Source organism: Stegodyphus dumicola, chromosome X2 (genome assembly GCF_044657685.1).
Source record: "Stegodyphus dumicola isolate Sdum_Otavi_A_Nest chromosome X2, ASM4465768v1".
Taxonomy (NCBI): domain Eukaryota; kingdom Metazoa; phylum Arthropoda; class Arachnida; order Araneae; family Eresidae; genus Stegodyphus; species Stegodyphus dumicola.
This window is the reverse complement of record NC_140781.1, coordinates 170,717,928-170,745,770: the sequence shown is the minus strand read 5'-3', so window position 1 is coordinate 170,745,770 and position 27,843 is coordinate 170,717,928. Positions and strand designations below refer to the sequence as shown.

Sequence of the window (27,843 nt, the reverse complement as noted above, 5' to 3'; positions counted from 1 at the left end):
GTATGCTTATGTACTGAATAATACTTAAGAAACCCGAATATTTTTGAAATGTTAATATTAAAGTTCCTTTTTTACAAGGAAAAGACATTAAATTCCTAGACTTAAACATATGGAGGTGCTCGGGAGCTACATGTTTCTAAATTACTATAGTTTTTCTTGGATGATTATTGTTTCATTTAGCTTATTATATATTGTCAATATGTTTCAACAGGTTTTTTCCGCTCTACGGAATCATGTCCTACTGACAATGGTACTATAAATATGTGAATATGCATTTGTATATTTATATGCACATGCATTCAGACCTACATCCTAATTCTTGTCATAATCCATAGTTCTTCCAGTCTCGCTGTATAAATTTTTTTCATTGGTGTGAAAAAAGGGGCATTATGGATTTTTAGACTTGAACTTATATTATACGTTAATTTAAGATGCAAATTAAATGCTACAAACATTATATTACACGTATGCTGACAATAGTAATGAAGCAAAAAATTTTAAGATTCAACTAAAAAAACCTTAAATGACAGATTTAACTTTATAATCGCTGTAATGGGTCGTATTCCCTCTGCATTGATTTTAATGAAAAATGCACTTTGCCTAATGATAATAAATTACAATATTTTCTAACATCAGAGTTATGCAATGACTTACTAAATTTATCCTTTTCTCTGCAAATAAAACCGGATTTTATTTCCTAACGTCTCATTGGGAAGAGCCAGCACATTTGAAAAAGACAAAGAAAAATACATATAATTTATCGGCAAAATTTTCTTAGCTTCCAAAAACAAAACTGCAAAACCTCTCGCAAAGCATAAAATATGTGGGGAGAGGAGAAAACTAATTTTTTAAATTTCGACAATAATTGCAAACTAGATTTCCATATCTTGCAAACCAAACTTAAAATAATTGAATGGCATGCTGAAAAAGTTTAAATATTTCAATTAATTTCACATCTGAATTTAAAAAGAAAAGAAATATGCAATAAAATTCCTAGATTTCCTTTCTAAACACAGAACAAAAGAAATATAAACGATCAAAATACGTATGTTTAGGGAACAAGGACAAAATATTTCTGCAAAGAAGTTTGGTTGTTTATATTAACTCGTTTCAAAATTACTTTCTTAAAATACTTAATATAAAATAAAAGCAAAATGAACAACAGATATTGCATGAATTTGTGACAGATTTTGGTGATATACTTAATTATAAGCTATCCTTAACATCATAATTTACCTGTAGTAAACTGCAGATCCTTCATTTACTTTAAATTATTTGTTTCGAAAATAATCGATGACAACTCTGCTTTTATAATAAATAAATAAAATACCCTAGAGACTTAATAAGAAAGTTCAACTTACCAACTTTCCTGTGTAGTCCGTGTGTGTAGGACCAGCACCACATCTAGACACAGTTAATCAGTCAGTTAATTACATACATCAAACAGCAACTTTGAAATTTCTTGAAATTCGAGATATTTGTTCACTGAGTAAAAACACTTCATACTTTGTATAAAATTTAAGGATGATTTTTGTGAAAAATTTACTGTTTCCCTCGAGAATTAGCAAATAATTTAACTGAAGTATGAAAATGGACTCACCTTTTAAAACACGTGATTATTCCTTTAAATGACTGCGAAACATACCTGTGTACATGAAATAATAGCATAGCGGGCTTGCTGTATTCTTTATATACATTAATATATATTCTGTATTAATATATGCACTATATTAATATATATATTGTAAATAAATTTTAATTTCTTATTATGAAGCTTCAGCGCAGGTATTAGGCTTTTAATACTTATATATATATTATTTCTTCATTATAGGACCTTTCAAAGTTCTTATATCCTGCAGTCCCATAAAATTTCCTAAATGTTTTATATCCGTACTCTACATGCATTACAAAGAACGCTGTACATAATTATGACAAGAGGGTAGTGATATTAAAAATGATCAAAGCAAACTGAAAGTAGATACGTTTATAAAGTTAAAGTCAATCTCACTATTCAAGTGCCAATTTCTTTTTTTTTTTTTTTTTTTTTTTTTTTTTTTTTTAATGTGTGTGTGTGCTTTTGTATCTAAGTCATCGTTTCTAAGAAAATTTAACTTAAGATGAGGAACATTCGTGTTTTACCTGTTATCATTCGATAAAAGAAGATACAAGTAATTTAATATTATACAGAAATATCATTTGGCTGGAATTAAAAAACGCATTTTTTTTTCATTTACTAAGCTTTTTGTTGTAACAAAATGGACTTGGTCTGATTCGTAGAATACTGATTCGTAGAATGAGAGGAAACTTCATAAAATGAGAAATAAAATCCCATTTTACAGGGGTGAGGACGAAACAAAAATATCTGACGAAAATCTAACTTAAGGAATAGAAACCTTTCTCCCCCCTCCCACCTGAATAAAAAAGCCGCATTTTAATTTATAACAATTTCATTAATCGATATGACGTCGAGTACAAACGTTCACAGTACTCAAAAAGTTGTTTAACTTAGTAAGCATTTTATGTAAATATCAGCTATGTTTTGATGCAGATTGAAACTAACTTTACGTATAGCAAACAGTTTGCTATTCTGGCACCCTTTTTAACTTTTTTTAAGACAAAGCTTGATTCGAAATATAATATTAAATTACTGAATCTGTATAACCATTGTTCGCTGAAACGCATCTACAAAGAAACGAACAGGGAATTTGAATGCATAAGAAATTATAAGCAAGACAAGTTCCAAGATTTAAGCGAAATGCTATTTCGAAACTAATGATAACTATTTTATGGGGGATTTCAAAGAATAATTTTGGTTAAAAGTCTTGAGAGTAATTTTTACGTATTGGAAAGGTTAGTAATTCCAATTAGAAAAATGCTTCCGATCTAGTTCCAGGCTTTCAAATATTAAATATTTAAATCCATTCATATGATTGGGAAAAGTTATTTTTATTATAGAGAAAGTTAAAATTTATGAAGAAACAATACTATTTTTCTACTTTAAAATTATTCTACTGTTCCTTACATTATCTAAATTACACAACTTACTTAAGGAAGAGTACTTTAAAAAAATTTAGACTTCATAGATAAAACATCCGTAACTTATATTATCGTCACAAAGAATTTAAGAATTGAATGCGAAATAACTGGGAATTTAATATCGAGAAAGAGGGTTTCGAAACAAAAATTCCTTTTGTTTTATCAAATGAAACGAATTAAGGAACGAAATGTTATTGATAAATTTCATACTCTTTACCGCATTTCTCACATTCCGCTTTGAATAACTGAATGCTTTGCCCCGCCCTAGTATAAATGAAAAGAACTAACAATAAAAATATTCATATCTGTTTAAATCGATTCAATAAATCCTTGTATTCACATCCGAAGACAATTTATACATATTTATTCGCAACGACTGCACAAGCATAAACACACGCAACTTCCAGCACCTTGCAACAAATGCACACACAGACAATGTGTATGTGTGTGTGTGCTGCTGCAAGATAATGGAATCATCTGAAAGAAAGAGAAACGTGTCATTGAAGGGAAATAAAAATCCGGACAAATACTCATAAAATCAGAATCGAAAATATATGAGCCTTCAATTTTGTGATAAAATCTGTCGAGAAAGATAAAGCATTAAAATATTGACACAAACTTTGTCTCCAGAATGCGATTTTATATGAAGCTTCCAAAACTTAGAGCCTGAGCGTTCCCAAATCTGATAAGATATAATCCATATACTTTTATCATTTCTCGGCAAATCCATCGAAGAAGAAAGGATCTTATGCAAATATTTTTCCTTTTCTTCTTCGAAGCGATGTTTTCCTTTCAGTGAGAAATGTTATTCAAGTAAAGCAAACAGCCGGCAATGCCCTAAATCGGTTTATGCAGGGTAATTCTTTCAGCAATCCTTTTTATATTCGAAACGTTACTCAAAGTTACCCACTCAATGGATTTTGTCTCCTTTCCATATACATACATCATAACATGGGAAAGGTGCCGGGAATTTAAATGGATTTGACAATTTTTAGCATTTGTATGGCACTTGCTTTTTGCTCTGCCAATACATATCAATCTGTCAAGGTATTAGATGTGCCTGCGGTAAGCCTTAGAAATCTGATTTACTTCTTTTTGACGTTTCTATTACTATATCTATATTTTTATCTCAGAAAGCGATTCAATTCAATTTCAAATTTTACTTCGCACTTCAGTACAATCTTTTCTTTTCGAATTACTTGCGCCGGGGTTTGCCACAAAAATTCGTAATGCGTTTCCATTTTGACAAAATGTCAGGGGAGAACTTTATTCCCACAAGCAGTTGTGATGAATCGTTTCTTCGCTCTATCTTGATCGCCTCTCAGCCGATAAAAATATGTTTTTGACGCGCAGAGCACAAGAGTTTGGAAGCTGTTTCATCCTATAGGAAAAGTATAATTCCCACTTATATTTCTTTGTATTTTATGCCCGAGCATAGATATCTTTAATGGTTATTACAAGTATAATTACTAATATCGCATATGAAAGCAAAAATATTTTTAATAAATGCATAACAATGCAAATACTGTCTGTAAAATAAAATAGCTGTCCTCTTCCTTGAACTAAATTGTCCAGTATTGAAGAGTACAGTGTACTCGTATTATGATGCAGCTTAAATCAGTTGCAAAAGAGAAAATATTACCCTTCAAGTTCTTGTTTTTAAATGTATTCTGTAAAGTTTCATTTATTATTACATTTTCCCCTCAATTAATAGCTAACTAATATCAAGCAAATAGCAAGAAATGTTGGGAGCCTTAAATTTCTGTAAACATTACCTTATTTTTTATACCATTTAATATATGCTGTTCACAAGACTATGTTATAAACAGCCTATATAACTTCACTAGTGAATACTTACGTACTAGTGAATACTGGTAAAATCATATTTTTAAAAGTAAAATGTGGTCACTGTTTTCTAATGTTATTTGCTATCTAAATGCTACTTTTAAACAAATTACGTTAACTTGCACCTAATTTTTCATATATACATATTTTTATGAATTATTGGTAAGAACTACCTGGGTGAAATAAAGTAGCTTGAAATATTTCCATAATATAATTTGCAACTGTACACAACAAAAACAAGTAACCGCTTAACATTAAAAGATTGCTTTTTCAAATTATTACGGAAACCTCGAAGCGCTTTAAAAACGTTTAAAAATGATTCGCTGCTGCATTGTTAATATTTATTTTAAACTATTTACTATGCTTATATTTCAAATGCTTATATTATGAAAACATACTCTGAAAGATAGCGTGGTATAGAACTATTATTATGATTGTGCTTTATCAAATGTAACTGGACATACGCAAATGTAAACGTTGCATTCATTTCCTTTCAGATCCCTGGATGCAAGTGTTGTTCACGTACAATTTAATTTCTTCGAGATCTACAGCAGCTGAATTTGGAAATAAAGCCACTCTAATGTGGGTCAACGAAATTGCGTTCTGGCAGACAATGCCATCTGCCTCTGGCACGAGACATAACAGTGTGGAATGGTTTCAATATTTCTTCGAACTGTCAACCCTTTCATAGTGAATGGTTTGTCGTGGGCTAGTTATTGTGCTTTTATAAAAGGGGCCACAATTCAGCTCTGGAGAGCGGCCGGTCTAATCTTCTACGGGGTCATGAACCAAGAGTACAAAGAGCATTCATCAAACCGATGACCCCTGCCGGTCCAAACGGTTCTTCTATATAAATCGTGGACATTGTAGGACCATAGGAGGAGGCGTGGGTACAGCGTCACTCCTGACACGTGTCTGTGTCACAGTGGCCGTGCAACAGTTTTATTATAAGCGGCAGAAACTGTCTGACATCAAATGGCTATACCACTAATCGTTTATTTCATATTTTCAGAAATTTATTTCTTCCAGCTGCGAACATTTAAAATAGCAGGAAAGTAATATTTTTGAAGAGGTTAAATTTGTAAAGCTTAGTAATCTATTTAATTCAAATGTTTAGGAAGCGATGCAGATTGGAGATGACATGCTACATACTAGGGGAAGGAGGGAATATATATATTTCTACTTTACTTTAAATTATATGCATATAAAATATATATGTTCTTTTAAAAATGTTTATCTTGATGTAAACATAGGTCATTCAAATGCTCTAGAAAATTTCCTTTCGTTTAAAGAAAGATAGGCTGTGGAAGCCTGTCTATTTCATGAAAACTATATTTATTGTGTGCTTTAAAGCAAGAGATCAAAACCGAATTAAATCTGAACTAGTCGCATTCTTTTATTCCTTACTCTAATTAATTACCATTAAAAATGTTGTCGATTTTACAACTTAGGCTCACGTTCATAATCCATACAACTCTTTATCTACGACGAATTGCAGAAAATGCACTTGAAAATTCAATTTATGCATTTCAGCATATATTTTAGGATTTAATATGCGAGGGAAAATGCTACATATGATTGATTTCAATATCCACGTTGATTGAATAAACTAATAAAAATGTGGTTATGTTTAATACTTTCTTCAACCTCAAGGTTATAAATTGATAATTTTTTTAAAATTTACTTCTGAAGCTTTTGTTACGAAAATTTCCAATAGATATATTATTTGATACTAGCTGAATCAGTTTATAATATCCAAAAATCTACAGTATTATATCATCTGTAGTTTCGAAAACTATATATAATGTATGACACGTACGCAATAAAAAATAACTTCGCTCAACATAGAACAGACTTAGCGTATTTACTCGCGTAATTGTGGCACTTTTTTGGCCAATTTTTCATCGTGAAAGGTCTAGGTGCGACTATTATGCGGGGAAATCTGCTACACAATATTGTACACTTTTGAAGATTTTTTCTGTTTCAAAACGGGAGTGCTACTATTAAGCGAGTAAATACGGTGCTTGATGTAAATCTTAAAATTCTTACACTGAAATAATTTTATAATATGTATAACAATTCAAAAAAACTTTAAATGTCATACCGATGAATTTAAAATATATATTTCGAATTTATACAGTTATTTTTGCAAACACTGCAAGCTAGTAATTTAATGATTTAGATGATGAGTAGTATTTTTCAATGGAAAAATCAAGAACAAAACTTATTTCATTTGCTACGATAAGAAATACTTTTTACCGTTAAGTAGCATATATAGAATGTATAGTTTATTCAATAATAGCAAGTTGCTCAATGCTGATGTTTTAAAATTTTCTTCATAAAAACACTTCATTAAAAACGTCATTATTAAATTTTTCCCTCTGAAGATGATGCAACTGATGCATGATATATACAAGAACAAATCTATTAAGAGTCTGTAATACATTTTTAAAGTTACATTAAGGACTAAACTCATCTATCCTATAGAGATTTGCATACACAATATCTGATATTCGCAGAAGGCTCAGCCAAAAATAAATCAAGGAAAATATATTGCATTTCCAGTCACATCATTTTCAAATTTTCAGCACTTAGTTAAATAATAAATGCAAAAAGCATTCTTAAAATGAAATTTTAACCGATAATAAAATTCTTTTTTGGCGTTTTAACTTCGGTAGGAGATAAGCTCGATGCAATCTTAGGAAGAGAGTAGTTAGGATTTGTCGAGAATAAAAACTTTTTTTTTAGCCTCTGAATTACATCTTCGAAGAAAAATCGTCATTCTCTTATTGAAATACATAAAGCGTTATTTTCAGGAAAACTGGGAGGGGTCGAAATACTGAATTTCGGCCTTTTTCTAAACTAATTACTAAAAAATTTACTTATTTTCATCTACAAATAACAAATTCTGAATAGAAAAGTCTTAAGTAGGGATCGTTGAGTGCTGTTTAGTTGAGTGCCTACACACATACCAGTGTAATAACATGCAAAGCATTTTATAGTTGTAATAGTTCTTGAATTTCAAAAAGAAAAGACTTACCGTACATTTAAATACTGTTCATGGTCCTTTGCCGAAAATAATCCCAATTTTGAAGATACTGAGAAAAGTTTTTAACACTAAGAACAGCACACATTATATTTATACAGCCTTGACTATTTTTAATTGTGTTACTCCTAGATAAAATAGGGACCATATCAGCCTCCTTCGAAATTAAGTTTTTCTTTAAAATCTAAAGTCAGTGTTTGCTAGATTTTAAAATAAGATTTATATTTTATAGTGCGTATTTGATAATTACGATTACAATAGTAAATCTCTACCTCTGAGTTTAGGATTGAAATCATAATATGCAGTTCAACATTGCTTTACATTTTAGGAAGGAGTAGAGAGGAGCATGGTAAAAAAAAAAAGCCATTTTGACTTTGATTTTATTGACTAAATATGTAGAGAAATATTTTTTAGTCTGTCTATCATTCCCTGGTAAGTGTTTTCTGAATTTATTATAGAACTGATGATTAAACTAAAAGATAACATTTCAAAATATTTTTTTTTCTATTAAGAAATAAAAACTGTAATATAAAGATTATCAAAAGTAATTATCAAAACAAACAGAAAGTATTGCCCGAATACAACGATTAGATCATATGTAACCAAGATACATCAGTAAAATAATTTGTAGCAATCAAAAGAAAAAGAAAAACCTTTTTGCTGCCATTGAGGAAACTGTTAGTACAAAAACAATATGCGATATTTTCCTATGGGAGAACCGCAACTAAATAATCTAAAGTAATACTAACCATTTCTTAATTGCCTGTCAGAATTGAGACAAACGAATTCCCACTAAGAAATAAAAAAGAGTTCTCAATGAGGGAAAAAAAAGAGAGGAGTGGAGTGTGAAACGTTGTTTGTGTTCGCAATGCACCGCACCGATACCCGTAACGCGTGGTAACCAAGTGTGCGGTTAGAGATCAGATTCTGTCACTGTCTACTGAGACGTGAACCGATATGTCCAGAGGAAACAAAAGCTAACGAGAAACAACTGGAGGGGGAAGAAAGTCCCCGTGTGAAAAATTACCTGGCGTCCCTCATCAGAATAAGAATATGGGTCAAAACGCAGTCTTTATTCATTGTATTCTTCCAATTCACACTCGGACAGGAGATTACGTGATAAAGTTAAAAAATAAACTATTTACATAGTTTTTCTTCCGTTCGAAGTGTCGTGGAAAATCTTTATATTACAGGTTATCAAAAAGTTCAGCAAAACTATTTCAGATCTTGATGGTTAAAAAAGGATTAACCTTGTTTCTTTGTTGCTTTGTTTTGGCATTTGTTGCAGAGATTTCTTGACGGGCTCTCCACACATCATGCTGACGTACATGCATAAGAAAATAGTGGTGTGGAGTTTGCTTCAAATTTTAAAAAATCTTCTCAACAGAAACTATTGCAGAGAATAATAAAAGGATTTGAAATTTAGAGGCTATTTTTTTTTTCATTCATTCATTCACACAGCAGTTTTTTAGGCCACCTTTTTATATGCATGTTCCTAATCAGATTCTCAAGTAGACAGGCTGAAACTTGACGATATATTTAAGTACCTGAGAGCAAATGAGGGAGTAAGAAGATAAAATGGTCTGCGTCAAATATGATGGTTTCTGGATAAAATTTAACCGAAACAATTGCAGTAAAATCTATTCTCTCCTCTTTTTTTCTTTTAACATGCCGTTGGTTGTAGAACTCTAAATGCTAGGGAAAAAAAAAAAAAAAAAAAAAAAAAAAAAAAACCAGTAATTTTCGATGCGTAAATCTGGTAGAACTCATAAAAATCCCGCCCATCAACTGAACTTGTACTTCGGGTGGAATTTTATTCCTACTAATTACGTTGCGAAGTGAAACTTCGCGTAAGGCGCACTTTGGAGACACAATACATGCTTAACATAACACACCTGAGACTATTACAAAAGAAAGCGATTTAAATTTAAATCGCTTTTATATTTAAAGAAACGGGTTTGTAACAAAAGTGGTATTTAAGTTAATCTTATGAGTTTCTTGACTATCGAGAGACTACACGTGTAATAAATAAAAACTGAATTATACTTTGTTGAATCACAAACAGCACCGCTGCCGCTAGGCTTTAGTTATGAGCTCATTTTCCTTCTACCTGTTCATTTGATGCCTCTAAATCGTACGATAATAGGATAGAGTTAACCACTATAACTTACCTGAAACCGTAAAATAACAAAAGAAAAGGGTTGGAATTAAAATATATAAAAAAAGGAAATTATATTTTATAGACATGATTTAGAACTAACTGACCTTTGTGCTGAAATAACATCCATTCGAGTTGAGAGGCACAAATTACACCTACCGTAAAATTAAATATTCCTTAAAACATAACGTCTGTTATACCATTTATAATGTGGAACACATGCCGGTGTATTTAGCATCAGCGCAGTATTTCAAAATCGAAAGAAACTTTTGTGTAATATAAATTGAAGCAATTTCTCATCTAAACTTTATAGTTTTAATAAACGCAAAGCAACTCGTTAAAATGGAAAGTTTTCTTCTTATCTTTTACAATTCAAGAATTAGTTTTAAACAAGATGTTTCGTTGTGACTACCGACGGTGGAGGAACGTTACTTAGCGACTTTGCGTAACGAATTCCTTTTACGAGCGTTTAAAAATTCTCGAATCAATACATTAAAATACAGATCATTCTTCGGATAAGGATCGCGGTTTCAAATTGCACCAACAGTAGCTTGAGAATCGGCTTTTGGCAGCTCCACCTCATCACATGAATGGAAGGACCGCCAAGAGTTTAAAATATTCTCTCTCCAAATTCGTCTTAATGAGCTCTTTCTGAAATGTTCGAGAGTCGCTTCCCCAGCAGAGATCTGAATGGATTAATGAAGGTCTTGAATATGATAAATAAGATGGTTCGCGGAAAATTCTACACAATTTGCCTGTGGCTAAGTCTCACGCGATACGATAGTCTATAAGAAAACTATCGTGCAAAAGGAATGTGCAAATATTTACTTGGATATGTTGTTAGGTGCTAGAATTAAGTAGAGCATGACGGTTTACTTCCGCTTTGTAAACTAATTACCTCACCAAAACAGAAATCTGCACATCTCTGGGAAAAATATTTGCTTTCAGGCACATCGACAAATCATGTTTCCAGCAGAAACTGGATACATTTTGGCATTCCACGCATTATTTGCATTTTGTTTATTGAGATCAAATGAGTTCGTTATGAAACTGTCTACTAATTCTATTTACGTGAAGTATATTTTGATTATTCGCGTAATAAAAGATTTTCTTCTCAGTCGCTTAATAAAACATTTTTGCATATGTCAAGGAAATTATGAATCTGCTATCAGCTAAAAATAATTTCTCATACAAATATTCTAAATTAAGAGCAATTTAAATACAGGAATTTAATAATTAGGTGTGGGTGACAGTAATCATTGCTTATTTTAATGTATTATATAAATATATATCATAATTAATGCTGTCAAATGAAAGCGGAGAAATTATGTGGAACTCTTATTATAATACCTAGATTAAAAATTATTTATCCAAGCAGGAATTAAATTCAGATATTCCTCCAGCCCAACAGTGATATAAATTCATAGTTATTTAAAATCATATACTTAAAGTCAAATCATTTTAAAAATTGTAGTTCGAAACAGAACTAGAAATCAGCTCAATCCTTTTGTAGTTAGTTATAGAAAGAGAAAAATTCTATTTTTATGACTGGTGTGCTGTAATATATATGTTACCGCGAAAAACTGAAATCTGGAGAATGTGGACATCTCCGACGAATGTAAACATTCACATAGTCGCTTAGTGTATGTCCGAAATACTTTCTAAATATCCATATTCCTCACTTCACCGGCAAATGTCAATATTCATCATACACTGATGGTGAATGTTGAATAAAAATATTTTTTTCATGTTTTTAAATCATATTTTATTATTAAAACAAATTACGATATATGTCAAAATATGAGAAAGTAACAGCACATATAAATAAACACTTGAACTTAAAACGAACAGTGCATTCTAAATGAGAAAGGAAAATAACACCCAATAATAAACTTACTCGATTGATGTTACATAATCTTATTTATTGCAACAAATTAAACTGTTATGACACTTTGAATCGCGCTCGAGTCCCTTGCTTTTACAACGCCTCTCTGTCTGTTTTCTTCACTTCTCTTTTCGACCTCTACCAGAGCATATCTGTGCTTCTAGATTTACACCAGTGATGATCCAAATGTATAAGTATACAACCAAATATTCGTTCTCTCACCGACGTATTTGGTATGTGTTGACATTCTCCAGTCTCGGTCTTTTCACGGTAGCATAATATTATTTTTCTTTCTATCTATCTCTCTAACTGTTTAAATATTTCTATATGTATCTATCTCTCTATATATATTGTTAATTTTTATATATCTACAGAGTGTTTAAAAGAAGTTCCATGCCAAAATCATTTTTAAGCAACTGGTCATTGAACCATGACTCCATTTTAACGATCAAATGAAATAGTAAAATAAATGTTCATATAATTTTGATCATGAAATTTTTAATGAAAATAGACGAAGTTACAATTTTTGTATGGCCTCATTACGAATAAATTTCAGTTTGCAAAACGTAGGTCCACTAAGGGCCGAGCGTTACAGTCGCTGAATATTGATATTTCGATTCGAGCTCAAATCCCAGTGAAGAGGCAGTCTAGGTGGGTGTTTTTATCCATGTGCAAAGTGGACAAGTATAAGTTTTCCCTAGAAAGTCATCCACGAAAGCATCCACTCTCTTAAGCAAATAGCCCTCGCGTATTTTGCCTTAAGTAAACAATACCCAAACCTTTAGAAACTCGCTTTGGAAAACATCACATATGTAGTTGCCTATAGCATTGTTTTGTTTGGTTTCACTATTGCAGCATGTGAGGGCTATCTGCTAAGGTGGAAAGGAATGCCTTCGTGAAGGACTTTCTAAGGGAAACCGGATCGTATCCATGTTAGACATGGGAAAAATCATAAAATGCCCATGCAAGACAACCTGTTCGCTAGGGTTTCAACCCGGGTGGAACTAAGCAGTGCTTTAGCGACTTTACCGATCAGTTTCTGATAAGCAGCGTTACTTCTATACGATCTTCTCAAATTTTTAATAAATTATATCTCCGGTAATTTTGAAAGTATGAGAATGGACTTTTTGCGAATTTCTTGTTTGATTTATTCCTGTATGTGAAATATTAATTCACTGATGTTTTTTCTTACGTGGTCCCAATAAAAAATTAAGTTTAATGTACTTTTACTAAAATGAATATCAGAACTAAAATAGTCACCTGAAGACCTGCTAGTTTTGATTCATGTGTGTATATATATGTATACATATATATATATGTAAAATATAAAAAACACGATGGCTTTGCTTTATATGCAAACAAGCAACCTCTAATTAACTTTCCGCAATTTCAGGACCTTTCCCCTAGACCAGTACTTTCGAGAACATTCGAGCAGATTACGTAACCGTTCCTATAAATAGAGAACTCTCACCATTTTGCGTCAAGACCTATGCTGCTGCTCTTGTCCCTTTGTTCGAATACTATGACGCAGTGAATTTAAAGTTAATCTTATTTAGTAAAGAATGATGATCTGCCTTTTGAACTGAATAAAGATATGGAGCTATAAATTTTAATCCTTCTGCGTCGTCATTGGTTGCCGCCTTACAATCAGCCACAACAATGTCCAGAATTCTGATGTGACCAGATTGCCAAGCTTCACTTAGGTGTCCGACTGCCAAAATATTACATATATAAATTTATATAGTATCAAGTTTATATATATATATATATATATAGCATATCTCTGTAGGAGTATATATTCTATTTTGTGTTTCTTCCCTTTATAATCCTATATATGATAAAGGAAGAAATGGGAATACTAGAACGCAAATGTTTTCCTCAAAGGAAAATTAAACAGTTCAAGTGCATACCAAATAACTCTTTAAAACTGAACTAGTCATTAGAATCAGAGCACGCTTGTAAAATGAAGAATTTTATATAAAAAAATTAAATTATGTTTTAAAGTAAAAATTTCAAAATAAAAACTGTCTCCAGATATATGCAATGAATCCTTTAAAATAAAATTAAAAACCAGAATAAACAGCTAAATTAGAAAGTTACAGTAATATTAATTATGAAAATTTATAAACGTTTACAAATCGAAAAGAAACATAACAAGAAAATTTAGAATACTAACAATGTTTCGGAAAATTAAGTAAGAAAATAAACGAGATACTGGAGAACAATCTAAACTCGAATAACGTATGCATAATGAAACGTACCTAATTTGTAACTCTACTCAAATTCTTTAAGTCACAGGCAAGACGTCACCTTAAGTACTGTATTTACATGAAAAGTTTTCTCTTTTCCAAATTGCATGTTTTAATGACTATAAAATCCTCATTTTTCATAAACTTTTTCCAGAATGGAGATTATTCATGCAAGGGTAGATACGTTCTATTTGCCGCTTTTTCTTGTTCATCACAGAACGAAATTTATTTTTGTTTATTTAGTATATAACTACATCTTTTAAAATCGTAATCTGCCAAATAGTAAGACATGGAGAAAGGTATGGCCCAATAAGCAAGAAGAAAAAGCTGTACTTGCGAAATTTCCTGAAGGAATGTTTTTATAAGACTTGCAGTAGATAATTCAAATTTAATAGTGAAATATTAAGTGAATTAGGAGCACTGAGTAAAACTCAAAAGAAAGAGGGTGGAGAGAAAGGGAACGAACATCCGTTCTCCTTGAATTTAGTTGAAACATTAATATTAAGAAATTCGAAAAGTATAAACCATATTTTTGTTCATGGAAATGATAAATGAGTTTTCGTATTTATCTGACAACTTCTTTACTTGAAAGCCTCAAAAGTATTCTTTCAGTAGTATTTAAGTGGAATTTTAATGAAAATCATTTACATAATTAAATAAAAACTTTTTTGCTTAAATTATTAGCTTAAAATATATTTAACTCTTTTTCTCACGATAAGCAATGCAAAGAAATTGTTACTCAAATTTAATTTTAATTCTTTTGTATATTTATTGCATCAATGAGGTACAATACTAATATCATAATGTTTGAGCTCTTTCACCTCTAACGTAATTCCTTGCTCTCGGATGAATTACAGCTCTGTACTGTTATATTAATCTGACTTAAAACTTCAGGGTAAACGCAGAAAAATAATACCTACTCTAAATCGTAACACGGATTTATTTCACTCACACTCAAAAATAATTACCACTTGTAATACATACAGTGTAATTTAACTTGAACAAGTATACCAGGAAAAAATAACAAAAGAATATAGACAGGGTCTTCTATAACTATTAAGTTAATAAAACTAAATTAAATTAAATTTAAATCACTTACCCTGAACAGAAGTAACTACTCGTTAATTGTTATGGACGTAATCCAACTTAAATAGCTTTGAAAAGAGAACTAAAGCAATAGCTAAATTTCGTCTAGGTGGAAGTCAATCAATTAGCTTAACGTCACCTTTTTTTTTTGGCAATCAATCAGCGTCTTTTAACTTCTAATAATTAACTTCATTCGCTTAATTAACTTAATTTACATAATTCTAGTATAAGAGAGTGAAATGAAAAGGAAAACAGATAGGATACCAACACCAAAAATCAAAAATTAAATATTCTTAGGCCTATCAGACTGCTGTCAATGGAGGTAGCTTTCTGGGGTTAAAGGCGCTTCATTTAAGACAGAAAAGCTGTAGAACTGCGAAAACAGAAAAGGATAAGCTACTAATTTTAAATTATAGAATTTCAACTGAAACATAAACGAGATTGTATCTTCCAAGTATGACATTAAATATCCAAGACATTAAATGATTAGAAAAGGCATATTATCTTATGCACGAATAGAATATTCGTAGTTAAATTACGAATCGTTCACAAATTAAAAATGAAGAAATAATATATACGAATGACATTTTAAATTTATTAATTTTTTTTGTGGAAGGTAAAAACTATGGTATCAGAATATAAGAATTAAGCTTCCAGATATTCTTGGTCTGAATCAGTAATGCTAAAATTATCAGCATTTTATGTACTGAAATGAATATCCTCTAGATGGATTAGATATTGTAAGGTGTAAATGAGTAAATGATAAGTAGTCTGAAATACACTTGTCAAGGTGGTACTAATTATTTTAAATACAATAGTTAACTTTACGTTCCCGAGAACTGCAAATAAGACAGATAACGAGCTAATCAGCCTATTTATAATGTTAAGTGCATCGGACTGGATGCGCATCTGTAAAAGGAAAGAGATAAGCCGGAAAATTTTATAAGCTATAAATGTTACTGGCGTTCCTTATTCTTAAGTAGCAATTCTGAAACATAAATAAATCGAATAAAATATTTATATTTCATGTTCTTCAGATAAGACTTTCTAAGACTGTTTATAAATTCTTCCGATCCAAATAGCTCAGAAAGTTTTCGTAACGAACCTTCTTTTTTCTTGTTTTGTTTTTGGATGGAATCCAAGCGAAGAGCGCCAAAATTCATCAAAAGTTCTCAAATATGTCTGAGATTCTTTTTTTGCCCACTAGTGCCGTATATATTATCTTCCCTGCACTCGCTTCACGTAAAAATAGCCCAGTGCCTCAGAGAAATGGCGCACTTTTCATACGATCGGATGTAACTTTTCATGTTGCAGACAAACAAAATTTGATTTCTGTGTTTCTGAGACCAGCATATGTAAATTCATTTATCGAAACGAAATCAAAAACCTGCCAAGTGCATAGCGCAATTAGCATTTCAATATTATATATTCCCATACGTACATTTGTTATTTTAAAAATAAGTAGAAATAGCCGTATAAGTTTTAATATAGTGAATTCACTTAACTGTTACAAAAGAAAAGGAAACCCTCCTAGCTCCGGGAAACTCAAGAACAATATAAGCGGCCTTATTATAATTTATTGTTGTTGTTGTGTGTGTGATTATGGCAAAGCCTCGAGGGCTATCTGCCTAAAGGGAGGGATGCCTTTCGTGGAGGACTTTTTAAGGGAAACTGGCTTGTATACACGTTAAGCATGGGGGAAAACCACGAAAACGCCCATGCATCCCGTTCGCGGGATTCGAACCTCGGACCGAACTACCAGTGTTCAGCGACTTTACCGCTCGGCCGCTGGTGGGCTATAATTTATTGACATTTAAAATTAATTTTTAAGCATAAATATTCTTAATCAGTCAGTTTCTGTAGCAGATACATTACAAACGTATAGCCGAGAGTAAGCAGACGTAAAACTCCCTCGAACTGGTTTGGTTTATTAGATTACGGCAAAGCACTCGAGGGCTATCTGCCTTAAGGGAGGGATGCCTTCGTGGAGGACTTTTTAAAGGAAACTGGCTCCTATACACGTTACACATGGGGAAAACCCCGAAAACACCCATGCAGCCAGCCCGTTCGCGGGATTCGAACCTCGGACCGAGCTACCAGTGTTCAGCGACGTTACCGCTCGGCCGCTGGTGGAACGAACTGGAAAAAGAGGCATTGCGTTATGCAATAAAATGAGTTGTTATCAGGACTAGTTCGTTTCCATGCCTCTTGTCTCCCTTTTATGTTAACGTGCGGAATAATATTTAGAAAAATTTGACTTCTATTTAATAGAATAAAATCGTAGCAATAATTCTACTTTCTGTTTATCGCTTTAGTTTTCAAGAAACAAAGCTGCTGATGTTTTTGGAGATTACTTGCACGGGAATTTCTCAGAAACGTTTTTTCATGCTTCGTACATTTCTAATTCAAACGCGAATTATAAACAGAAATAATAACAGAACCTTTAACCTATATATCATTGAGAAAAAATAAATAGATAAAAATTAATTATAATTTTGCCTTGGAAACCGACTCTCAGTCCTCATTTATAAGAGATGTATATCTGCTTGAATAAGAAAGAAGTTAAGGAGCACGTATACATGATCCTCAGTTACCGTTGCACTTCTTTGCATCAGACTGGAAATTTGCAATTTCGAGCTCTACTCTAGACTGCTTTGCGAGCGCTACTTTGCGAGCAATTTGTTCATAATTATTTGAACACTTTTTCCCCTGTTGTTATGGACTTGAGACGAACGTCTCAGCCTAACATCAGAGGAAGATAGAGTAAGAGAACCAAACTCTGCTTTGGTTGCTGAAGGAGTTTTTTGTTTCAGACTTTAATCCAGATTCCAGTCCGCTTGGTTATCAGCCATCCTAAAAATCATATCAAAGGAAAACAAATACATTGAATAATGAGTTACAGCAGGCGCCGCTTAATCTGATCACGTTAGTTCACGGCTATTTTGATAATATGAACCAAATGATAACATTAACGATGAGAAAATATCCTTCAACATAGCAATGGTATTTAACTAATTTATTAGGAATATAACTAGAAACATATAAATAGAAATTTTTCACAGCATTTTCATTAGGAAAAGGAAAACGTTTATTTTAGAAGTCAAACAACAAAAATCCGCTTTATATGTGCAAATTTTCCAGTTTTCCAGCAAAAGTTGCTTATGAACTGTTCATAACGTTCCTGGAAATTATTTGATCGATGCTGTACCACTGATCTTGATACTCGGAGAACATCTCTAACTGCAAGAGAACTTGCCAATTTTAAAACTAAGCAAAAAAAGCAACCTTATTTTGGTATAGATGTTTTTAGGAAAAAGGAAATTCTGCGCACTATTTTTGCTTCTGAAGAAGACGGGTTTGTGTCCAATCCCCTCAAATCGACAGAATTATTACAAACTTGCTCAGACTAAGATTATTTTTTGGCTGGGGGGGGCTAATTTTAAATCGCTCACTAAAATCGAAACTAAAATACTTGGTGACATTTCTCTGTATCTTGGCAACTTTTATAATGCTTTTTAAACTTATTTGGCTACATTACTTCTGCTTAAAAAACTTAATCTATACTATTTTGACCATATTAACCGAATTGTTGATCACAGTAAAAGATGTATTTTCCATGTTTTAGTATACAAAAAGGCAAGATTTCGGCAATTCAGTGAACATATCGGAATGAAAATACTAACCGTCATCATATTAAGCTGTGTCTACTGTAGAAAAAAGCATTAGCAGATTACGCATTGCTACAAACTCCTTACAAAGGAGATAACATTTTAGTAGCGATTCTTTGCGAACATTGGGATACAAATATATCTCACGTAAAAACAGTATTTTGATCATTTCTGAGGACTTGTGAATTCAAGTTACGCCGAAATAATAAAATTCATGAACTTTGCTTAAAATTCTTTAATATTTTCTGTTAAGTTTACCAATGTGGTGTGACAAAATTTCAGTACTCAGAGTTTCCTGCATTGTCCGAATTTCTGTAATCCAATTGCAACAGAAAGAACCCTAAATCCTATATTAGCTTATTTTAATGATTTTATCAGTCAATTAAGACCACAAGGTTTGTATCGCAGAATGTTCTTCCCTCGATTTGCTAGCACAAAAGAGATCTAACTGACTATGCTAAATTGTGAATGTGTTGAAAATATAAGCACAACGTTCGCTATAGGTTTTGCATTGGAATAATATTACAGTAATACAGCAAAAAGTTTTCAAAAGAATGACTGAGATTTATTGTCTAAAGTTCGTGGTAAAAGAACATGTCATCCGCTACCAAATTTCTTATTATTACCTAATTATTATTTCTTATTACCTTCAAAGCTGACTTCTAACACATTCTTTCCAGTTCCTTTTTAATAGCCTTAAACTAATGTGTGCTCAGTAACAATTATGAAGTCAGTAACAATCTCCGAGTATAACCAAACTGGCGATAAATTCTTCGCTTGGGAGCATGGAAGGGTGGTTATTCCCTTCTTTATCGATTTTTCGAATACAAAAAATTCCAAGAAAGACAATCACTTCATTTTGTACGCAATAATAAAACGGAATATTAAGCAGTATCTTAATCTTGCTATCCTCTTAAGTTTTAAACTACCGTACTAAGCAAAAATTAAAGTTCCTATTAAATTTATTGCAAGTGTTTATGTTTAAATAAAAACTTGTTTGAAGCGTTGGAGCATAATTCGCATTAATAATTCAGTGGCTTTGAGAGGAATTAAGTTTGAATGTGTTTTCTCTCATTCAAACATTTTTGAAGCAGCCTCATCATGCAGATTACTTGTTTAGTCCTGTACTTAATTTCATTAAAAATTAGCGGAATTCTTTTTTTGCTTTTAATTTTTTTTAGAAAGGAACTGCTTGATATAATTATACCCACCTAAATTTAGAGCTGCTTTAAAGGCGATAAACGCATTGAATACGTTACCATTAATTGCTCAAAAGCCAAGAAAAGAAGTTTGAGAATACTGGCTTTGATGTAAGTTTTAGCACCTTTACATGGTTGTCTTTCATATCGCGGGATGGAAACGAGTAGCACAAATAATATATCTATTTTTTATGTTTCGTTGTTGTTGAAGAGTATTATTTTACTAAAGCTTTATTAAATTCTACTTTATTATTTGTAATTTAAATTTTTTACATTCACTTATTATAGTTTAAATTCCAAAGAAAAATCCTACTTTAAAAAACTTTCGAACCGCAGATTACATGTAATACTTTTATACAATTAACATTTATTTAAAACTTTTTTAAAAACTTCTATTATTATCATATATAATTCTTCTTTATATTATGTATATTTGTATATTTAACGAAAAAAGTTTGAAAGCAATATCTTTTTGAAGGTTTTTTATATTTTCAAGTGTATTCATATCATTCATATTATGAAGTGATCTCATCGTGAAAATTGTCTCATTTCAGTGAATTAAAATTAGTAGCATGTAAAGAATTGAAAGTGGTTTATATGTAAGTTAAATGATATCCTTTGCCTGAAATGTTAATCTATTAATGCAGAAGAGTTTTTCCACAGCTCTTATTGGCAGTTATATGTTTGGAATAAAAATGACGCAGTAAAAAAATTGGTTGAACTTAATGCTTCAAAATGAAATCATTCTAAAAGTTCTACCGATTTTCATTACTGAAGATCCTTCATCTATGTTTTAGATTTTTATTTTAAATATTTTTACATTTTTTTAATTATATTATTTTTATTATGCTGCCATAAATAGAAAATAAATATGGAAGAAGACAGGAATTAAAGCATTTTCACTAGCTTCTTAAAATGCGCTTTATATCACTTAATAATATTAAATGCATTTCAAAATCTTTTCATTAAATTAGCTTAAAAATTCCTTATCAAACGCCACATAATCTTTCGAAATCACGAAGACTTGTCTGGAAACGTGAAACTTTTCGCCTGAGGACTGCAGTTGGATCTCCCGACTACAAATAAAATGGCACACAGAGCAAATACAAAGACATAGTTGATCATACATCACATTAAAACACTTCTCTTAAATTAGCTGATAACATTAATGGAAAAGATACAGCTTATGAGATTGCTAAGTTTTTTGATACCATAAATGAATTTAAGCGTCATACATTTTTATAGGTTTTTATTTTATTTTATTTTTTTCTGGAAAGGATAGAAATGTTGCTTACTGTTTGGTAAGGATGTAGAGCCGAGAGCATTGCTTGTAACAAAATGTTAAAGCTTATTCCTTTGTCGAACTCACTCAGGACCTTCAGTCGATATTCTTACTGTTGCGCCACAAGTATGTGAGAGAAAATTTATTAATTCCTTACAAGGAAAAGTTCAGTAACAGCGTTTCAGAATGTGTCTCTAAGTGAAGTAAATTATAGCGTTTTAGTATACCACATGGATAGCACATGCCTTATGCGCGAAGTAAAAGGAGCAGCCACTATTCTGGCTATCAGTCGACCTTTTAAAATTATCGATCCCTTTGATTGCCGCTTTCTCCCGTAGAGGTCCATACTGACCATTCTTGGTAACATTCTAAAGGCTTAAGGAAAGGAGAACAGCTTATTTTGGAAAAATGTCTTCGTGCAGAAAATTATCTGTTCATTCAAAATTAAAATCCTGAATGCTTTTTCTGAATTTTACGTCACTTTAATCAGTTTTGTAAACGATCTAATACATAAATTAAATAGTTTAGTGAATTACAGTAGACTGCTAGAGAAAAACATCTGACAAATAACAAATAACTTATTTTGATTATTTATTATCGCATCAGATGCTATTCTCTTAAATCTTTGTCCCAGATGTATGCATGTGTAGCAGAGTGCAGTAGGAGTGCAACTAACATGTCACAAATGTAGTTTTATTGCCGTCGCAATATTTTAGCATAAATATACCAACAGACAGACAATGACACGAAGGATCTAAAAATAGTAGAATTCTTTGTCAAAACTGTGCCTAGTATTTCTTCTAAATAAAGGTCAAGACGAGAAACCTTCGTTATTTTTGAGCTATTAAAGACGCTGAAATGAAAACCATGTCCAGAGATTAATGAATTTGTTTTTTAATAATCTCATAAGTTATTTCTTTAATTAAAAAATCTCTTACTGCAGCTTTCTGAAATCACCTACAGTTTATAAGATGGTTAGGCAACACCTTGCTGTACAAAGATTGATTTACGAAGTTTGAGTGTAGTTTGCATTGTCTCATTTTATCTCAGCTAAGAACACAATTGCATAATTTATTCCGAATTTCCAACTACTTGAGATATAATTTCACTAACTCACTGAAATCACGTATCTAGGTTGTTTAGTACGATTAAATAAGTCTAATTAATTAATAGTAAATTAGCATAAAAGCATACATATTCTAATGCTGTTTAACTTTGTATAATGCGCACTTTTATTTTGCAAATGCTCCACTGTCATTGCTGCAGATGGGGTGCAGTAAAACCTTATTATAAATTTCCCTTGCCTATATACAGCTTCTTCTGGTTCTCTAGCACAGTTCTTAATAACTTTCGACATCAAAGAAAAATTTAAATTTAAGCGGATTATTCTCTTGCGTTCATACAAATTGGCCTCGCACTTATGCGCTGCACATGAATTGTACTTATTTACAGTGTTATAAAAAGTAGAGGGCGGGAAAAATACAAGACGCATTCAGAATTGAAGTGACTTTGCAATATGAGAACGCGGATGTGTGCATGGCATTGCTTTAAATCCATTCTGCTATTTAGTATTTCCAACTTTAAGGTTAGGTTTGAGAGTTTTTTTTTTTTCTTTTTAAACTGACATTAGAAAATTATATTTCAGATAAAACTTAAAAATTCGTTTTACCTGACTTTCTAGTTTAAAATTTTGCTTTACACATATTGGATACATAACTCTTTCAGAAATATTTGGAACGAAACAGAGTTTAAAAAAGTCAGAGAAAAAGTCATACTTGCTTGAAACTGATTGTCTATGAAATTATCCAGTCATCACTTACCGAAATCAACGCTTGGATACGTCGCCATGGGAAAACCAGTTGTTAAATGGTATTTAAAAAAAAAAGACTTACCAAATATATGGAATTTATTATATATTTACGAACAAACTGAGGAAGCACTATACCTTTTAACGTAGAACTTTATCGGGCAACTGACCTTTTATTTACATTACTTACGGACAAAGAATCCAACTACTCGTTGCATTCGGCAATCCAACTTGAGGTAAAACATGTTTCCAACCAACTTGAAGCTGAGTATTATTCCTTGCTCAGTGAAATTCATTGATATTGTCTACATTTATGTCTCTTATAATTGTCATTTCGCTCAGCTGTATTAAGCAGCTATGCAGCTATTAAGAGATAACTAAATAGCAATGATAAATAAATCTAAGGTCACTGTATTTGTTTTGATTGCTTTCATCTTACAATAAAATCCAAATAATTTTATAGGGAATAATCATAGTACTAAATTCGTACGTGAAATGTGAAATCAGCAGGCGAATGTTTTGTTACTGCTTATTAAAATTACAACAATATTATTAAATTTGAAGAGACGAAGACCAAATCGCAAGTATCTCACTGACAGCCGTTTCTGAAATCCAGCGTTACTCATTCGTAAATAGTTACGAAACAGTTAGGTTTGCCACGACCTTATCTTATCCCTTAGGATATTTCACCCTCGTTTTCCCGTGTTTACCCCCTCCTAGTGAGACAGGTTCATCTTAACAGAGAGTGGGTGGTAGGCAGTTCTCCGGTCGCAGAACATATCACCCTCTTTTCCTCTTATTTATCACTGTTTTCATCCGAAATGAAGGAATCCTATTTCCTAAACCATAAATCGCCGCTGCAGATTACAAAGGAAAGCTTCGGAAGAATTTAACGACCAATGTAAACCTATTATTTACCTTTTGTTTCTCAATTAAATGCAAAATATTTATGTATTGCCTTTTTAATTAAACAAATGTTTCCTTCTCCGTTATGTTAACAACAATTGTTTTCTCCTCCGTATGTTTAATAGCAGTTATTTTCTTCTATATATGGTAACAACTTTTTCATTCGCCAGAAGCGACGATACTCGTTTAAGTTGATTGATGTCCAGACAGAGGATATGAAAATTTTATTCCTACTCAGAAAGTATTTCCTCTGTTGTTAATATATAGCAATTCTTTTCCCGTTGGAAGTTGTACTTACAATGATCTATAAACTACAAAACTAGCATTTCATATTTGTTCATTACCCCCCGCATTATGTTTTAATCATCTTCCCTCCAATCGTTTTATTTTGTTACGCAGGAAGATGACTATTTCATTTTATTTTCTTAAGCATTAATCTTAAGGCTCATACTTTATGTACAGAATTTTTCAAAGTAAGATAAAGAATTTTAAGAGAATAGTTTCAGCTCTCTAAATAAAAATATCTAACGCTTTGTATGATAATAGTTGGACTATCGTCTGGGCTACAGGATCCTCGGCTGGACGTCCAGGTTGACTGTTTCCAGATAATCCTTTAATTCCTCATAACGTTTTTTTCCTCGTTATAAAAGCATTCATAACATGGTCATTGTCGATCGTGAAAAGATCCTGTATTTAAGGTTTCAAATTATTTTTACTCGGCACTGAACTTGATTCCTGTAGAGGACAGCTTCCAAATAGTAAAATATTCATTAATAAGTTATTCTTGTAACTTAAATAATCAAAAGTTCCGCACATTTCCCTGAGTTTTTTCCCCCTGAAAATTTTTCTGAGGGTTCTCAACTCATAATTTCTAAGAACCATCAAAAAAATTTAATAACTATTTCTGCTTTTTTTCAGGATGAAACCAGCGATTACCAAAATGATTAACTTTCTCTTTGAAATCTCTCCTTAAATTTGGTCAATACTTTAGGAAAAAAAAAAAAAAAAAAAAAAAAAAGATCCGAAATGTGTTGAAAATTAATCTAAGCTGGTAAATTTATTCTCGAATATCTTTCTCCAAATTTTCGTGCAAATCGTAAGGACCGTTTTGTAGTTAATGGAATTTTTGTTCTACTGGAAAAGTATAAAAAATTGTATTTTCTAGCGTTATTAACTGTTTTCATAACATTTTCTACCATATATCGAAAAAGTTCTACTAAAATAATTTTGCTTCGTTAATAACCTTGAAATAGTTTATAATTTTGCAAAATATTTCTTGGAGGGAGTTATTTTGTATAAAAATATTTGGATTTAATTTATGAGAAAATTCTCTCTTGTAAGCTAATAAACTAATTAAATTAGTGATATTAAAAATTAGCTAGAAACACATGCAAAAATATTTGTAGAAAAATTTCTACACTTATTCAATCACTACATGAATTATCGACGAAAAAACACTAAATAGCATGTAATGATGTTAAAGACTAGTATTTTAAATTGAAGAGAATAAAGGTTAAAAATGGTGGTAGTATTTTAAGGTATAATCTACACATGAAATCGCTAAATAAATATTAATTGGCATTGTAATTAGCAACAGTGGCCCATACTGAAGTATTTAGAGCTCAAAGAAAACTCAGCTGAAAACAGTGTTTTACTGAATGTAGCTTTCTTCTTCACGAAAATACGAGTAAAAAGCAAATATTTTCGAAAAAAAGTGATCTAGAAAAATTAAGAACAAATTTCAATTCACATTGAAAATATGTTTATGTAATGACCACTTTGCAAATAAATAAATAAATTTTACTAATGCAATGTTGTACAGCTAAATGTTGAAAATCAGTAATAAATCAGAATAATTACAGGTCCTGAAATGAATAATGCTGATATTGCAAAAGATCAAATGCATTTTACAGTCAAAGTACATACAAACAGATAATGAAAACAAGATGCTGTGCTTTCTAAATATAAATAAAATAAGTTGGAATATTTATTAGACAAAGTCACATTTAGGGTAACACTATCTAAATTAAACATTTAATTTTACTTTAAAATTCTGTCGAATGTAAAGAGGAATACTTACGTATTATCCCGTTGACCGGCCAAGTAGGGCGATTTAGCGCCCGATATGGATGACTGTGTGTTTTAGAATTCCGCAGTGACTGGCGACCGTTGCCGAAATTTCCGCCAACGGTCGGCGGGATAATACATAAGAACCAAAAGGTGTTTTCTTTCATAAATCGTACCAAAATAAACACACAATTTATATGCTGAATTTTTCTAGACATATTTAAAGCTAAATATTCAAATACTATAACTGAAATATTTCACTGGTAATTTACTAACACGCCCACATATTCTTAAAGAACATCTGCAAAATATCGAATGCATTTTCTTTTTGAACTCTATCAGCTGCTCGAGAATTCAGTAGCAATCATGTATAAAAACTCTACTGCAATTACATTTCTTTCGTCGTGTTATTGTAAGACATATATGCTGAAATAATACAGAAGCGTTAATTTTTACACACATCATTTTAAAAAATTTCCTTAGCATTCGCCCTAAAAAGATACCTGAAGACACATAATACTAACAATCTAGATTGTAAACTTTGGCAATTAGCATAAAGAACTACTTTCTTTTAATGTATCCACTCACAATGAAAGCAACTAAACGAGTTAGTTATTTGTAACAGTAATAACTTCGAACCCAGAGTTATAATTAATTAAGTTGTTCTTTCATAATGTTATATCTACATACATAAAAACAACGCATGATAATCTTACACTTTAGCTTTCAAAGATCGTGTGATATGTTTCCTGAAGATAAGAACAGTACAGATAATTTAGATCAAATAATTCTTAAGAAACTAAAGATCAAGTAGAGGAAACACCGAAATATAAAGGTTCATTTTTTATTTATTAGATATTTGCCTAAATGACTGCCGACTGTCGCTGGAGTACGAATGAGCGCGCTCGCCGCCGTCCATCGGTGACTTGCCGGCGTCCATGGCGAACGATCCGCGCCGGGCACTGCCCACGATGTGGCGGAATGAGCGCACTGACCGGCGGCGCAGTTTGCCGCAGGACGACCGTCAGCAGTAGACGCCCGCCACCCCATTTCTTAAGCCTAATAGGAGTCCCACTGCAGGTTTCGAAGACGACGATTTCGAAATCGGTCTTTTCACGTAGGTGCTGACAACAAAACAGACCTTGAACTCTCGAGCAGTTTGTTTAAATCGGGAAACGGAGGGACTCCCTCGGTCTGTGGGTGGGTGGTGGGGGTGGACAGAAGAAGGCGCACTCCCTTTCCTCGAAGCGAGAAAAATCGGTTGAAAATCGGATATCGCCACGCGAAAGGGAACCGACCTGCGCGTGTTAGGAGACATTTGAATACGCGGGACAGGAGGTTCTTTTTCACGTGACAAGATAGGGGGAGGAGAGAAGTATCAAGTGGAATTACCGTGCTCTAAGAGACTGCTGAGTTGATCCAGGGTGTCGTGGTGCAGCGGGTGCGGCTGTTTCCGGCGCGGCATCCTCACGATTGCTCGTCCCCTGCAATGACAAAAGTCCACAGTGAAACATACCTGAAATCCAACGCTCTACTTAACGTTTACAAGCCATTCCCCTCTATTAGAAGGGCGAGCGGCCGCCACGAACTGCTCGGGAAGACGACCCGC

At 32.2% G+C, this 27,843-nt stretch overlaps 1 protein-coding gene across 3 annotated transcripts in view; it reads right to left on the bottom strand.

The window, feature by feature from the left end:
• The window catches only part of LOC118199142 (sal-like protein 1), a 363,730-nt gene that overhangs the window by 280,470 nt on the left and 55,417 nt on the right, over positions 1–27,843 (bottom strand). For all 3 annotated transcript variants that reach the window (XM_085809856.1, XM_085809857.1, XM_085809855.1), the window contains exon 2: positions 27,627–27,718. Coding sequence is in view for 1 of the 3 variants with exons in the window: in XM_085809855.1 (XP_085665981.1) it covers positions 27,627–27,699 (73 nt within the window). In the remaining 2 variants the exon portion in view is untranslated. The remainder of the gene's footprint in view (positions 1–27,626; positions 27,719–27,843) is intronic.